This window comes from Pieris napi, chromosome 14 (genome assembly GCF_905475465.1).
Source record: "Pieris napi chromosome 14, ilPieNapi1.2, whole genome shotgun sequence".
Taxonomy (NCBI): domain Eukaryota; kingdom Metazoa; phylum Arthropoda; class Insecta; order Lepidoptera; family Pieridae; genus Pieris; species Pieris napi.
The window spans coordinates 8,509,660-8,526,924 of NC_062247.1; the positions used below are offsets into that span (position 1 = coordinate 8,509,660).

Below are 17,265 nucleotides of genomic sequence, written 5' to 3' on the forward strand. Positions count from 1 at the left end.
CCCTGCACCTAGGTAACCCTTTAACCACTCGGAGGACGGGTGGTATCCGAGGGCTGGCCGCTAGCGACTGACTTTACTCACCAGCCACCTGTAAATACAGGTAACCGACACCGCGCAAAACCTACAAGGCGCCCCAATGTCAGGAATTTAAGGGTTTTTTATTGAGATTTTCCTTTCTCTCAGGGCCGGCCAATAAAGGCAAGCCCCCCTGGCCACAAGCATGCCGCTAGACATGACAACGACACACGCCGGAGGTAACAGGTTGCCCGACGGAGAGTCGAAACCCACCCAGAAACTGCTTATCGCAGTCACCAGATCCATCGCGCCATTGACCTAGAAGGTCATCTACAATATGCAGAAGCTACTGAGCATTACAAATGTAAAAAGACACGCAAGCTCTTCACCAACTCAACGCAAAAATATGCGCTCAACACCGGTCGTTACCGATTCAAAAATTGAACCGGGGGCACGCCCTGAGCCCACCAGTTTTGGTCCACGCCAGTTGGATGTCGGAAGTCCAACCGGTACCCCCGCGGGCGAGTGCGAGGACCCCTATTCGCCACCTGGGGTCGTGATCTATGGAAGTCTGGCAACTCCACAATTTTCGAATACAGTGTGCCAAGAGCAATGCTCTTGATATTCACAAACGCCAGTTATACAAGCTGGCCATCCCACGTACGCAATAAGACGCACCTCTTGCCTTTAAAGGCTACTACAAAAGTTCGGTCCATACATTTCCCCAAGGTGCTGGCTTACACCCCAGATAACATGATACACCAAAAACGCTGGCTTTGCAAGCCGGCCATCCCACGTGCGAAAATAGATGACGCACACCTTCCCTCAAAGAACACTACTTCTACGTGCTTCACGCGCCTGTTGTTCATCAAGTTTCTTCTATTTAAAGAAGCCTACTGAGAACCTTCCCATCGGTCCAATCGGCTTCCCTAAAGTGCTGGCTTGCACTCCAAGTACTAGAGCCCCCCCGCCACGTCAAGGCTTGGACCTTGGGGGGGGTTGTAGCTGACCCTGGCTCAGCATACTGTGGAGCAGACGTGTTCCACAGCGCTGGTTATTCTGCCAGAGACCACAAAAGTTAGCTAGCGTCAAAGTCAACTTGTTTTATTATTTTAGAATACTCTTATGTATGTTTCGAACTAAAACATTATGATATCTATTGCTGTAATAGAGATGATGAAACAAAAGAGAGTTGACTGCAAAACAGAATTGGCAAGATCCGACCGACTGTCGATATATGGGAACTGGCGTAGGGTTGAGGTCAATGCACGCCTGACCACTGCCTTGCACTCGCCCGTATTGTTCAAAATCTTTGAAAGGCGAACGTTTTGACAAGTTACTTGTATAAATGTTTACATAAAACAGATTTTTACATGTACTTAAAGCTAATTACGGTCGACATTACTTTTCCTATTTAAATCAGACATTTTAATGCCACTATATCAAGCCGATTTTAACACACAGGTTTCATATACACACAAACACAAATACCCACCTACACCACCCTATTTTGTATTATAGATATTTTATTTTTTATTTTTTATAACGCCTTTCGAAGATTGGAGATCATCATGGTTACATTAATTTTGGATGCCACGTTTCTGAACAATGTCTTGGTGCTTTGAAATCTTACATATCGATATAAATAGTAAATAAGCAACACTACTCAATAACGAAAAAAAAACTTCTGAACAATGTTCATCAAATGAATTATTAAACATCAGATTTTTTAAACCACATAATATTAAAAATGAACCAGTGGTGCTTCCAATTATCAGGTTTATATCTGTATATGTTTCGTGAATTGTTTTTTCTAATATAGGTCCTGTGCCTGGCACTCACCGTCGGCTTATTGGGTATATGTGGTGTCCAAATGTTTTCCTTCACGGTACTAGCGCGCATAAATAGTCCATTGGTGCACAGACGAGGTGCGAAGCTATGACACAAGCCTTAAGGATGAGGTCGATTGAGGCCAACTCGCCTTACATATACACTTAATACTGTTTTCGTTTCCCATACATTGTCAAAATGCAAAAGAACGCGTTTTAGCCAAAACTCACCGATATCCAGATTGAGCATTCTAATAATCGAGCTAGGTTTCGATATCCATACACACAGTTTCAAATAAATTTTTCAATTACTGTTTATAATATATGAAACGATGTATTTTTTGCTTATCGCATAAAATTTTGTATTTTATACCAATATATCAGTGTGCCGAGCATTGGCAAGCAAATTTGTAAATAAATAAATATAAATAAAATGTTGGATAGCCTTGAGGTAGGCTAAAAAGGCCTCTTAACATCCCACGAATGAATCAAGGATGGTTGGTGAACACGGCTAGTTAATAATATTTTGATAGAAAACATTTTAACGGAACTTTCATTGATACATGTATCATTACTAAAATAACTGTAATTTCAAAATGTACATCCGTTTTCAGAAAATCATCTTACTTAACCCACTTATAAGGACTGTACTATGATTAACTTCCGTAAATACCATTTAATTTATATAATTCCGTTATAGAAACCGTAAAAACTACTTAGCTTTATAGTTAGGCCCCCGTGACAGTGAATGCTACTGGTCAAAGTAAGAAATATGTACAACAAGCCTTCCATCCAAGCCTGTTTATAAGACAGAGAAGTGTATCGGTTGGGAGTTTACTGCCTACCAGAAATGAGGAGAAGGAACCACAAAGCTCTCAAGAAGTAGCCTGCGACACCAACTTGCCTGAATGGCAAACGGCTCCAGTAAATAGAAAGCCGAATAAAAAAAGGAAACTCTCAAATCAGTCCCCCGAAAGTGTAGCTACTTCGAACATGTTCGATGGACTAACTCTCGTTGAAGAACCTACCCAAACCAAAGGAAAGAAGCCCAGCAATCCACCTCCAATCATACTATATGGAATCCAAGATGTCAATAAACTGACGGAATTTCTCGAATCTGCAACTGAAAGAACCACATTCAAGTTTAAGATAGTAAACAAAACACAAATAAGAATTATGAGTGAAGACATAGATGTTTACAAAAAACTTATTACAGCTGTAAGAGAGAAGGGTCTCATTGGCCATACATTCAATCGAAAAGAAGACAGAAACTACAGACTGGTAGTAAGAAACTTGCACCACACTACTCCACTTCATGTTATAAAAGCTGAATTTGAGAAAACGGGAAACATAGTAGTTGGAGAGATTATCAATGCCAGATTTGGGCCTGATAAAAAACCTACCTCAACTTTTTTTGTAAACCTGAAACCTAGTCAGCATAATAAAGCAGCCAAGGAAATCAGACATATATTCCACCAAATTGTTACTATAGAAGACCCAAAAAAGAGGACCACTATAGTACAGTGTCAAAGATGCCAGCAGTATGGTCACACCAAAAACTACTGCATGAGACCAGGTCGATGCCTCAAATGCGCAGAATCACACTTAACCAAAGATTGTCCTAAAGTGGACCGCAGTACCCCAGCAAAATGTGCCTTATGTCTCGGCCCTCACCCTGCGAATTATAAAGGTTGCGAGGTATATAAAGAAATTCTAGCCAGAAAAACACAGCGCTCGTCTCTAAGCGCAAGAAAAGCTCCTACGTCAAGCTCTCCCAATAGTGGTATAAGCCCAAACCCCCAACCTACAAACCAACCCCCGAACCCACCCACAATAAATACGCCTAAGGGATATAATGAAGTGGCTAAAAGTAATCATTTAGTCCAAGGTACAAACCAACAATCTGTACCAGAAGCCAGTCAACAATCACTGAATAATAGAATTGAGGAAATATTTATAAAACAATCACAAAAAATTGATACAATCCTACAACAAATGAGCACCATTCTGGGGCTCTTGACTACACTAGTTAACAAATTACCATAAAAATGAATAAACTCAAAATTGCTACATGGAACATAGATGGTCTATCGCCTAAGAAAAATGAAGCTGAAATCCTGCTAAAAATGCATAATCTGGATGCCTTGCTTATTTCTGAGGCACACCTTACATCCAACAGCCAAATACATGTACAAAACTACAATGTGTACACAACAAATCATCCCGATGGCACTGCACATGGAGGCACAGCTATTATAATTAGATCCTCCATTGAACACTATGAACTTCCACAATTTCGATCGGAATCCATTCAAGCCACCTCAATAAATATCCAGGATGAAAATGGGAATTTCTGTATCTCCTCGGTTTATTGTCCTCCAAAGCACGTTATAACCGAGGACCACTTCACCACATATATTAACAGTCTGGGTCCACGCTTCATAGCAGGTGGAGATTGGAATTCAAAGCATCTGCAGTGGGGGTCGAGATTGATTACCACGCGTGGTAGAGAACTTAAAAAATGTGTTGATAAAAACCACTTAACAACAATCTCCACCCCCGAGCCAACTCACTGGCCAAGCGACCCTGGAAGATTGCCTGATGTCCTGGACTTCTTTTTAATGAAGGGTCTCTCACGACTGTTTTATCACATTGATGGCTTTCTCGATGGTTCTTCAGCTCACATCCCGGTGATATTAACTATTAGTACCAATATTCTGGAGTGCCAACGGAAACCAAAACTGTATAGCAGGAGAACAAATTGGCAAATGTTTCGTGACCTCGTAGAGGACGCCCTACAATTACGGATTTCACTAAAGAGTAAGGAGGAAATAGATAGTGCAGTCTTGGCATTTACGAGAGTGGTGCAGGACGCATGCTGGAGGAGTTCTGAGGGAATGGCTCAGAAAAAGACCAGACAGCTTTCTGTACCCCACGAAATTCATGACATGATCCTGGAGAAGAGAAGATTACGTAGAGTGTGGCATAATAGTCGTCATCCCGATGATAAAACAGCACTAAACCGCTACGCTAAACACCTTAAACAGGCTATAAAAGAAAATCTAGATGCTACTATTGAGGAAAACCTGATGTCGTTAACAGCTACAACAGACACCGACTACTCTCTCTGGAAGGCATGCAAAAATCTGAATCAACCCACAAACCCTAAACCACCTATAAGACTAGATAGAAACAAGTGGGCTAGATCTAAACTAGAAAAAGCAAATGCTTTTGCTGACCATCTGGCTAAAGTATTTGTTCCAAATGAAGCCACTCCTGGGTCGGATGAGGCAGAAATAGATGACATTCTCCAGCAGGATTTCCAATTGCATTTGCCCTTGAAGATAGTAACACCAAGGGAGGTACAAAGAACCATACTACAAATGGAGAATAGGAAGGCACCAGGTTTTGACCTCATTGACAAAAAGGTTCTCTCCGAATTACCTCGTAAGGCTATAACTTACTTGACGACCCTATTCAACCGGATTATAAGTGTTGGATACTTTCCAGCGCTATGGAAGGTCTCTCAGGTGATTATGGTCCATAAGCCCGGAAAATCGCCACATGACGTCTCATCTTACCGACCTATAAGTCTTCTCCCGATCGTCTCTAAAGTACTGGAGAAGGTACTACTACGACGGCTCTCGCAAACTATTCATGAAAATTCTATAATTCCAGATCACCAATTCGGGTTTAGAGCACAACATGGCACTATCGAACAAACTCACAGGGTGTGTAAATTCATAAGCAATAGCCTTGAGCTAAAAGAGTACTGCTCCTCAGCTTTTCTGGACGTTCAACAAGCATTCGATCGCGTATGGCACAAGGGGCTCTTATGCAAGATCAAGTCACTTCTGCCTCATACTTTCTATGGAATCCTAGAGTCTTATATCACCGATAGAATATTCCAAGTGAAAGAGATGGATTGTACATCAGGTTTTCATGATATACTTGCAGGGGTACCTCAAGGCTCTGTACTTGGCCCAGTGCTGTACACCATATATACCTCAGATCTACCGCGTACCTCTGAAGTCAACATTGCAACCTATGCAGACGATACGGCAATCCTAGCTTCAAGTAAACAACCCGAAGAAGCCACGTTAAAGCTGCAGCGAAGCCTAGATGAAATAAGCAACTGGTTCGATAGGTGGAGAATTAGGGTGAACACTAGCAAATCAGTACAGGTGACATTCACACTGCGAAGAAAGACATGCCCCCCTGTAAACCTAGGAGGAACGGAACTGCCTCAGAGTGACACAGTTAAATATCTTGGACTGCACTTGGACCGTAGATTGACATGGCAAAAACACATCGAAACAAAACGGCGTGAGATCAACATTAAATATAAGAGGCTGTACTGGTTACTGGGTAGAAACTCGAAATTGTCCATCGACAACAAACTCCTTATCTACAATTCTGTTATAAAACCGGTGTGGACCTACGGGATACAATTGTGGGGAGCTACATGTGACTCAAACAAAACTAAAATTCAAAGAACACAAAACTACATCCTTAAACAAATAAGCAACTCGCCTTGGTTCATAAGAAACGCTGAAGTACATGAACACCTAGGCATACCTACAGTCAAGGAGGAAATAAAAGTATACGCTCAGAAGTACAAGACTAGGCTGGAATATCATCCTAACCACCTAGCTGTTCAACTCACCCTACCGGAGTATATAAACCGACTCAAAAGACGAAGAACCTTGGAGCTCAGCCGCATTGACTGAGCTAATATTATTATGGTAGATATTCCTAATGAGGAATATCTCCACCCGCAAACCATCCTACAACTCATCTGCTCATAGTCAGAAGACTGATTGCACGATGCGCTTCATTAAAAAAAAAAAAAAAAAAAAAGCTTTATAGTTACAATAGTTTTTATTATTAGATTTGGGCTATGGAAACGACCGACTCAAATATCACTAACGATATTGTGTTCTGTAGAGATACTAGCAGACTCGGCCAAGCTTTGCTGTGGCTAAAGTTTTTGTTACAAAGTTTTGTAAACTATTCAAGGGAAACGGTAGGAGAACACCAGTCATGGGGACCCATGGGGACCATGGTTTTTTGGTGGTTATGCCATTAAATTGTAGCTTATGTGAAACGTTGGTACTTTCAACACAGCGCCATCTGTTAGAATTGTGACTGTCAAATAATAAACAAATAATTTGCAATAAAATAATATTACGGGTATAAATGAAGATGTAAGCTATCCTATCTTTTAAGTTAGTTCAAACTGCACACGGTATGCAAATTTGATTGAAATCGGTTAAGTAGTTTAGGAGTCCATAGCGGACAAACAAGGTGATACGTAATTTATATATATTAAGATAAATATAACCTTAAAATGTTTTCTAATAAACAATAAACTACTAGCTCCCACCTTTTCAGAATGCCAAATCATAAAATGACTGCTTCACGACTGATTTGAGAGCGACCGACGATGCGAAAACCGCTGTGTGAGTTCGAAATGTGAGTTACAGAATCGCAGGGCAGATATCGTTAAAAGAACAATTTCAAGAGATTCTAATGCTTGTGTATTGGTCATTTATTATATGTCACTGTTTGATTTTGCTATATTAATCATTGTCAAATCTGAACCTATACATGTTACATAATTTAAGCCCAATAGGTTGATGTAACTACTGACACAACCGGTTCCTGTAACCCCAATGTTTGGTGACGTCATAACCTTAGTTTCTCCAATCGACTGGTATAATTCTGTCTTGTATGTTTAAAAGGTTGCAAAACATTCGATATGCAGATGTTAAAAATGAATTTCATAATTTAAGGAAACCGTGATTTAAAGAACCGTAACCGAACTTACCCGAAGCTCATACAGATACCGGCAAACTTCTTGAGCATTAAACAAGGGAGTAGAGGAAAGTTTGCACATCGTACACATAAACGTCAACTAATTTACCAATCACGCGATCGACACGCCACTCTATCGCCGTCCCCCCTCCCATTCGTTGTTTTGTTCAAGATGTTTGCCCGTATCTGTATCTAAGCAGTAAGCATACTTCCTTCCCTTTGAAGGTCTAAATTCCGGGATGAAAATGAAGACGAAAGATAACATACAATATCAACTAATTCGCGCTGTAAGGACCTCTAGACTAATTGCACACGATTATACAATCATAAGAACTGACTGCGTATATCCAGACTTAACTATTAAACCAGCAGAGTTTTTGTTTGACCTCGCCAATCTCAGTTTCTTATTGAAAAAATCTATTTACATTAGATAGTTATATTACAAGCTATTAATCAGAATACTACGAATGCATTAGTAATATTTTAGTTATCAGTTCCCCCAAGTCCGATAAGTGTAATCTGTGTTGCCCGCATAAGTGCAGTTTCACCTTAAAAACACCATTTATAATAAAATGTTCTACGAGCTAAAGGCGGAAACATACTACCAAAACGCGACGCTACACCACGCCATCCGATGCATGTCAGTACTTATCAACCCCATATATTTAATATGGTCAGATGCACATAGACAATACGCCATGTGATCACACGCGGTAACATCCAATAGAATTGGATCGGCGTGTTGTGGATGTTGTGATGATGACGTCATGCGTCAGTCTTTCGAGTTTTTGACACGAATGTCAATTTATATACTTAGATATTTTTAGATTTATTTGGCGAAATGAACGACGAACAATTAATTGAGTTGGTGAAACAATATTCTGTTTTATATGACATGAGATTACCTCAATACAAAGACTAAAACAGGGAGTTAGGATGTTGTTAGTTTAATACAAATAATTTGCTAATCATGAATTGATTATTAGAAAAATACAGGGTGGGCCAGAAAGATTTGCGAATTTGAAAAAAATATAATAAAAAAACTAAATACAATACACATACAATTTTTTATTTCAATTAAAATAGACATCTGGGAAATTTATTTCTTAAAAATAACATCATCCAGGTGTGCACCATTGCGCTGCAAACATTCCTCGAATCTGAATCTCAAATTGGTAAAAACTTTTTGGCACATTGCGCGGGGAATAATGATTTATATATATATATTAGCTGATGCTAAATGACTTCTGAATTTGCAAGCGTGTCGTGGTGTCGCGTGTTGGTAATGTGCACGATGGACATCGGGTGTCGACACGTCACGTCGCGTCGCGTTTTAGTAGTATGTTTCCGCCTTAATGATTTATATATATATATTAGCTGATGCTAAATGACTTCTGAATTTGCAAGCGTGTCGTGGTGTCGCGTGTTGGTAATGTGCACGATGGACATCGGGTGTCGACACGTCACGTCGCGTCGCGTTTTAGTAGTATGTTTCCGCCTTAAGGCTGTAGATAGGTTTTCTTGGTTTTATAAACGTGGAAATTACCTAAATCGGTGTTACGCCCCGAGAGTATAGCCAGATGCACTTCAAGCATAGGATTTCAGTTCATAGCAGTAATAGCATTTAATTAATTGTTTTTGTAGGGAAATGGTATAAAGTGAAAATTACGTCCTCTATTATATAAAGCAAGATACACAGATAATAGGTTAATAAATTAGAGACCTTAAAGACAATTATATGGAAAGGACCAAAAGAAATAAGAAGAAGAGGTCGCCCAAAAAAAAGGTGAAGAAAGAGAAGCGATAGCAGGAGACGAATGGAGAAAGAGAGCCATAGACAGAGTCAGTTGGAAAAAGCTGAAGGAGACCTTTACCCGTGATGGGGTTCCAATCGAAGCTAGGATATATGATATCAAGCAAAACAAAAATGTAAAATAATTGAAGCTGTGTATTATAATTTGATCTTTTTTTGTCATATACGTCATTTGGAAATAAAACGGGCTTTATTATAATAATAATAATTAATATTATTATTATATATATTATTATATTATAAATTATACATATATAATAATAATCATTATTATTACTATTATTATACAAATCATCCCGGATCCCATCCTATATTAATCACATTCATGAGCTAACATTTGTGATGATTCTCGAATTAAAGTCTTCATGAGTGTGTACCCAAAGACAGCTACTATTTCCCATGGGTTACATTAAAGACCGGTTGATCAATAGGAAGTAATAAGCGATGATTATCACGTACACGACACCAACACCAAGCCGTGGCGCGTAGCTAATTGTTTGTTTTTTACGTCATTTCAGGTTTTGTGTTAATTAGATGTTCCTAGATAACTCAAGGTAAGTGTTATGTACCGTTTAATAAGGCCTTATGTATGATTAAAAAGATTATTGTAGTATAGAATTATTGTTTATTGTCCATCAATCAATTACATCATATTGTGTCACATAACAGTGTGTTAGACCCTGCGAACAAGGGCCTAGTTAGATTAATAATCTATTGATAAACATTTATATAGTTTTTTTAAGTCTCTTCACTGAGACCTCATTGGACATTACAATCTAAATTCTAATAAGTAACTTTACTAGAAATAAAATAATTAACACAGAAAAGTATCCAATAACTCTATTTAAAGTCTAATAAGGGAAAGACACTCTGTCTAGTAAGTAACTCTTAAATATACAAAAATATAATATTCAAGCTGTTCCCTGCCACGCTTCGCTGTGGCACATTGGGATTGAATGGTTGAGGAATGAGAAACAAAAAAAAGAAAACATTTCATATAAGTTTAATTTTGCAATAGTTGTGAAAAAAAAAAAACAAAAATAATAAAAACAAAAAAAAATATAAAAAGAAATAGATAAAAACAATCCTTGATGCGGATTATAAATCATACTAAAATTTCAGCTCGATCGGTGCAGAACTTTTTGAGTTTTTGAAGCGTACAGAAACCAACATAACATTTTTATATATATAGATAGAACAGTAAAATTTGTTGAGTTTTTTAACCACAGGTTCATTTAAAATTACCGTCTAAGGTGCAATGGGTAGGAGGCGACGTAGCGCGAACTATGACTTCCCATAATGTTAAGTTATTGGATTTTATCAGCCAGTCGTAATTCGAGCTAAGTTCCGACTCTAAATCATAACTTATAACGTGAAACGACATTTCTCTTTGCATAGTTCTGTATTATCTACTTTAAAATCCCAGTCGCTTTAAACCAAATTTCAATACAGCATTTTTGTTGTTAAAACGTTTATTATTATTGAGTTACATGGACACGGCTATCTAAAAAATCATAATTTGTTTCGTTTAATACAAGATAATTCGCCAAGGCTCTCGCCTGTTTGAAATGTAGCTCACACAATGCAAGACATGCCTGCAAATCATGTTTTACCTTGGACAATACTCCTTTGGTTATGGTATGAGGTAAGCTCGGTGTGTAAGACAATGACGAGTAGCTTGAAGTATATTTTAAGTATTAATACAGTACATGTGATATATATAAGCTTTAAGAGATAGACTTTAGGTAAGGTTTGGTTCAATGCTTGTCTTATTTAATAGTTCTCAGGTACGCAATGTCGCTAACATACTTGCCAACAAAAAAACATCGGATAAAACTTGACTTAAAAATAAAAAATTAAGCTACATATTTTTAAAGAAATATTAGAGATAAATGTACATAACAAATTAAAAAAAACCGCAAAAATATAATATAGCGAATATGCAGCTTAGGAATTAAGTAGCTAGCAAAATCAGTGCTGTGGTATCAGCGAGGTACCTTTGTACAAGAAAACTTGTGAAGTTAGACTAATTATAACAGAACTGGCGTGCGATTCTATTAATCCGTGAGTTCACCTCACACTAACAACGCTCCCTTCGTCACTCACGTCATTTTTGGAATCTCATGGTATTCTGTTAAGCAATTTCACATTACGTCTTAACAAGCGGAGTTTGTAGTTTATTGTTTATCAGAATGCCAAATCGTAAAATGACTGCTTCACAACTGATTTGAGCGCGACCGCCGCCGTGAAAACCGCTGTGAGAGTTCGAAAAGTGAGTTACAAAATCGCAAGGCTGAATTTACTTTTGTATTCATTACTTTTGATTACTAAGACGCTACGTCAAATGTTTATTATTTGGTCATTACACAGTTCTTTCTCGGATATAACGATCAAAATCGCTGTCTGATGACCCCGTGATTGTGTTAATGGTTTATTGTCCTTGCGAATGATTACGAAATATCAGATATTCGAGGTGCAACTTAGTGATTTCCGCAGTACGAGTTATCATTGCACGATCATGTTATAACAATCAGAGCGTTGCATTTGCTCTTAGAGGCCAGGAAATCTAATGTAGTATGATACTAATGTATAACTGAATATTCCTTCAAGAAATGAGCGTGCCAATTATTAAATGGGCAAGGAACCGCTAGCCTTTTGGTATTGAAAGTGTCCAGATCCTGGCCCACAGGGGCCCACAGGGGGAACAGTCTATAAAAAAATCCTTGTTGTTATTTCTATAATTGCATGACTCAAATACCCAATAGACTCTTACACTTGACCTGGCCAGCAGATACGACTGTGAGGTATTGGCTGTGAGGTATTGGTGTGAGGAGACACAAGAAGGAGCCTCGAAGCTTTTGAGATGTTACCGTTGCATGCTTCGCATCAGCTGGATCCAAAGAGCGACGAATGAAAGAGTCCATAAACGAATAGGAATGACGAAATGTAAAGCTAGAAGCATTTCATGTACAGTTCTTTTTTTTGACGATCATAAGTGTGCATTGTGTTACCTACTCGTATAAATGATTTTTTAATTTGAATTTGACACGTTAGTTTATGCAGGCTGTTTAAATACCGAAAGTCTCAAAATTCATGGCAAGAGATGGGCTGGTAGTAGGATGAAGTCGTGGATGTGGAAAGTACGGGGCTGGATCGGCATCACATCCACCTAGGAACTGTTTAGAGTAGCGCAAGATACCCGGTAATTCAAATTGTTTAGCAATAAAGTGGCGCCTAAAGAAGAAGAAATATAATAATGAATAATCGAGAATAGTCTTAACGCTATGTTAGACTTCCATATGACGAATGCAATAGATCTTTTACCAAGTGGAGATATTCAACGTCTTTTCTGAATATTATCACTCCAAATTTGTTAATTCATTTTTAAGCAAGCATCCTTTAACACGACGATTTTAAGACATAGAATTCGCCATGTTTACCTTATACATAGTTAATTAATCACTTGGCTAACACTGTATGTCTATCGTATATATAAATAATAAATTATTATTAACATATACGTATAATTAAGTGTCATTAAAAATCAGCGGCGCTACAACCTAGGTTTACCGGTATCCTCACGATGTTTTCCTTCATGGTACGATCATATGCGCACATAGACAAATGTAATTCCATTGGTGCACAGCTGAGAGTCGAATCTCAGATGAGGTTCACATGCCCAAGTCATTAGACTAACTCTGCTTTATATAATTAAGTAATATAGATTATATTCTAAAAATAAGCGTTGGGTAACTTATAATGCGTTAGTAATTTAAACTTATCAATCGGAGTGTCATTTTAATTTGGATTATGATTTCTAAAAACAGCGTGGATTGCCGTTAACTGCGCTTTTTGCAAGGCCGAAATCTTGGGCTTGTAAAAAGCGTAATAATTTTTTATGCGTTTAAAATATCAATTTTAATAAGCTATAGACGTGCTGACTTCTACTAAAACACTAAACATTAACGATATATGTACCTGTAGTTATGTAAAGTTAGAAAGAAAGATAATTCAAAATTTCCGGAAGAAAATTCAATCAACTATGACTAAACTGAAACACGATTGAATCAATAATTACAGCAATTAAATTTACATTTCCGAATATAAAACATTCCTGTTGATTATTGAACAAACATTATTACTCATTGTCAAAGCACCTATGATACATCTGTATGCGAGTTGAATCAAATGGTTGATTCATAATTTCCATGCGCCAGAATGGCGGAGGATGTTCCTGGTTATTTCTTATTAAATTCTTACTGTTTACTTTATAAAAATGAATCCGTCTTAATACACTTTTTTAACACTAAATGGCTTAGGGTCTGTTTCACAATGTACGGATAAGTTCTACATAAGTTCCAAATTAGCTATTTATTACTTATTGGAAGGATAAACACTATTGTTGCGTTTCACGACTGTTAGATAGCGCTATTCGTCACATAAAGTCCATCATAAGTTATGAGTCCGATGAATGTCAAATAGCACAATTTATCTTCCAAATAATTTACGTGTTGCATAGCTATTTGGTACTTTATCCATACATTGTGAAACAGACCCTTAGTGTGTTAGCCTAGATTATACATTATTTTTTCTTCAAATTTTGACATATTTGACATTGGTCAAGACTCGATTGTGACTTCAGATACAAATTAGAGTATTATTAGATTCAGAATCGATACTCCTCACTAAGATAATTTACTTTATTGTACTTTTTGTTTTTTTTTAGTGTCGACTCTAAATTATACCTTTAAACCTGAGGTAATTTTTCCTTGTATGTAATAATATAGTACTTACTCATACTATGTACGAGAACAAAACCCCGTTTTACACATATATCCTATACGTTTTTGTCATACGGGTGTCACATCGTTTAGTGTTGACTGAATCTTTAAGATATTAATATAAGTAATACTTTCAAATATTCAATGGAATCATACTAGAGGACATGCGTAGGCGCAGCCTTGCTGCCAACACAGTTTTAGTCGATCTATGGGCCTTTTATGGTAAGGAGTTATGAAATAAAATGTAGCATTAATACTTTTTCGTTACAATCAATCTTTTATCAAACAAATATATAACAAAGTTATTTTCTATGCTATGTTAAAAGTAAATAACATAAGGCCATTTTTGAGTTCCAAGTTGATGAACATATGCTATAGAGCTTTTTATTTTTTATTATACTGCACAGCGCCGGGGTCCTGGATATTACGAAATCCTTAATACTTAATATTATGTAACAGTTTAAATTACGTAACAACACTTTTATTTCTCCCATAACATTAAAGCGTTTTCATTAATGTTTTATCATTTAAATATTTACGATAATATTCATGTTGCATGAATATTAGACTCAGTACAACTACTACTTTCGCCGCAGATTTGCGCATAGATTTCGTGTATTATGAAAATATTTTTTGCGACCTCATTGTATTTGTATTTTAACCATTTACATATAACCATAATTGTATACTTTAGGGTAGAAGGACTCCTTTCTCCGCAATTAGACTCGTGGTTGGTCCGTTGTGCGTACAATTGTATACTTTCCTCGCACTATCTTGGTGAAGACAATAAAAATCCGGTCAATAATATTTGAGTGAATAATTTGTTAAATGGACTTTAATTTACAATATGTAAGGGTTCTCTTCATTTTATATATCTAAATTATAATTAAAAATTGATAAATAGAAAACATACACAAATTTAAAAATTTTGGCCCCTGTGGCAGTGTACCTTTAACGCTGGCAGCATTTCCTCGCTGTATTGCGATACTTATTCGTTGAGCGAAGAAAGCACCAACTCTGAGGTTACCGGTACTATCTACCAAGCTCAAAATCTTTGTGTGAAATTGAACACCACGGTCTAAGAATCTCTACTCCCAAGGGAACAAAATCCAAGTTGGAGGAAAGAGTCTTGAATATTTACGCCTGCTCTGCACCAGCTTTTAATCTTATCTGAAGGACGTGAGACGGGGCTAACATGTACGCAGTATCATTCCGTACCAAAGCCTGTCGCACCAAGAGATCACAGACAACCCACCCTGCCGCACATCGTCCTAACGATGCCTATTGGCTCTAAAATGGCTGGAGTACTGACGGAAATCAAATCATATCTAAATTACGTTTTTGCGATGGGTACTGAGAGAACTATAAGATAGATATAATAAATGTCATTTCATTAATGCGTGCCAATTATTGTTGAATTAGAGTGCGCTGAAGACTGTATATATTTTGTGTTTCATATAATATTCTATGGTCAAAGAACGAAAGTGTGTCTAAATTCTTCCAAAAGATTGAATCCTTATTTAACCATGACAAGTTATTTAAACAGTTGTGTCATAGTTATTTAATCAGCTAAGGGATATGTACCTTATGTATAGTATATAAGAAAATACCTTTTAAGTCTCTATTAGGACGCGAATGATGTAATTACTTGTTGTCTGTTATGTAAACTCTTGCACAAATGTATTCAGGAAATCTTGTCTAGTACTCTTCAAATGCCACAAAAGTATTTAGTCTTTATTGAATAAAATAGCTCTCGTCCGTGTAGATTACGTGAATTTTGTTCCAAAGATAATAGTAAAATTAATGGATTTTCCTAACTTAAAACTTATTGACGTTCCTTACAATTGGAATCACACTATCTATTGATGAAAACCGTAGAAAAATCAATTTGGCAGTTTTTGAGTTAATATAATTCATGTTTGTTGGAGTCTCTTAATTTAGTTTGACTTGAGATACACACATTTCTACAACTTTCATGTATTGGTTCAATCGAGACGATACGCAGTGATGGAAAAAATATGATGTTTGCATAACTCGGTATCGAACCAGGACCTCGGGTCTACACTTAAAGTACCAAGTCACGAAGGTTCAGTGGTTGCTATTAGTTCTAACGCCGGTGAAGCTTGTGCTTTCAGTTTTTCCTTGTATACAACCTTAAAGCGCTTTAGTAGACAAGTTGACCGAAGGTATGCGAAACCCAAAAACAAGACAAACAAAGACGCTTGACTAGAGATAAAAAAACATTATTTATTCAATATATGATTCACACTTCCAGATAATACAAAATATCACCTTTAAATATAACATTAATAAACTTGGCCTTCATAATAAAACATATTTGTGTGCGAACACATGATATTCTTAAATATATTTAGCTTAACCCGGAACACTGTTTCAATCCTGTCAAAATTTAATTCAATGCGATTTATTTAGCTGATGTGTAAAACAAAACCTTATGAATGAGTGCTTTACCACAGACTCGACTTGAATCTAGGTTACGTATTACGTATTATTACACGAGTTACATTACTATTGTGTTATACTTCATATCTTCGTAGTAAATATCGTATATGGAAAGGTCATTTTATTTATTCGTCACGCTTTATGCTCTACTACCCTCACTTTCATTTCTATAAAATAACCATTATCATTGAATTTAATATTAATTAGTTAAGTTAATTAGGTTAAGGTCTATTTGTTCTTCCAAAGACTACATATATTATCCCTATTAAACGATGCGTAAACAAGTCTGTCTATGCAATAGACTTAACTAGTATTTAAAAACGGTTAGTTATAAATAACAACGCGAGATCATCTGTTCAACCGTAATGAAACAGGGAATAGTTGAATATTAACTACCTGTGCAGTGACTGTCGCCAGCAACACGCCGGCGAAGAAATACCTCCACGATTGGCACATGATTCACTTTAAACACTTTATTATTGGACTCCACGCAGCATGACGGGCGGCCTGAGCGCAGGTTTACACGGCACTGGCTTACCTCCACAGC

At 37.2% G+C, this 17,265-nt stretch overlaps 1 protein-coding gene across 2 annotated transcripts in view; it reads right to left on the minus strand.

Moving 5' to 3' along the window:
* The window catches only part of LOC125055698, a 32,947-nt gene extending 15,682 nt beyond the window's left edge, over positions 1 to 17,265 (minus strand). For both annotated transcript variants that reach the window (XM_047658179.1, XM_047658178.1), the window contains exon 1: positions 17,115 to 17,265. In XM_047658179.1, the coding sequence (XP_047514135.1) occupies positions 17,115 to 17,174 (60 nt within the window). In that variant the 5' untranslated portion in view covers positions 17,175 to 17,265. The remainder of the gene's footprint in view (positions 1 to 17,114) is intronic.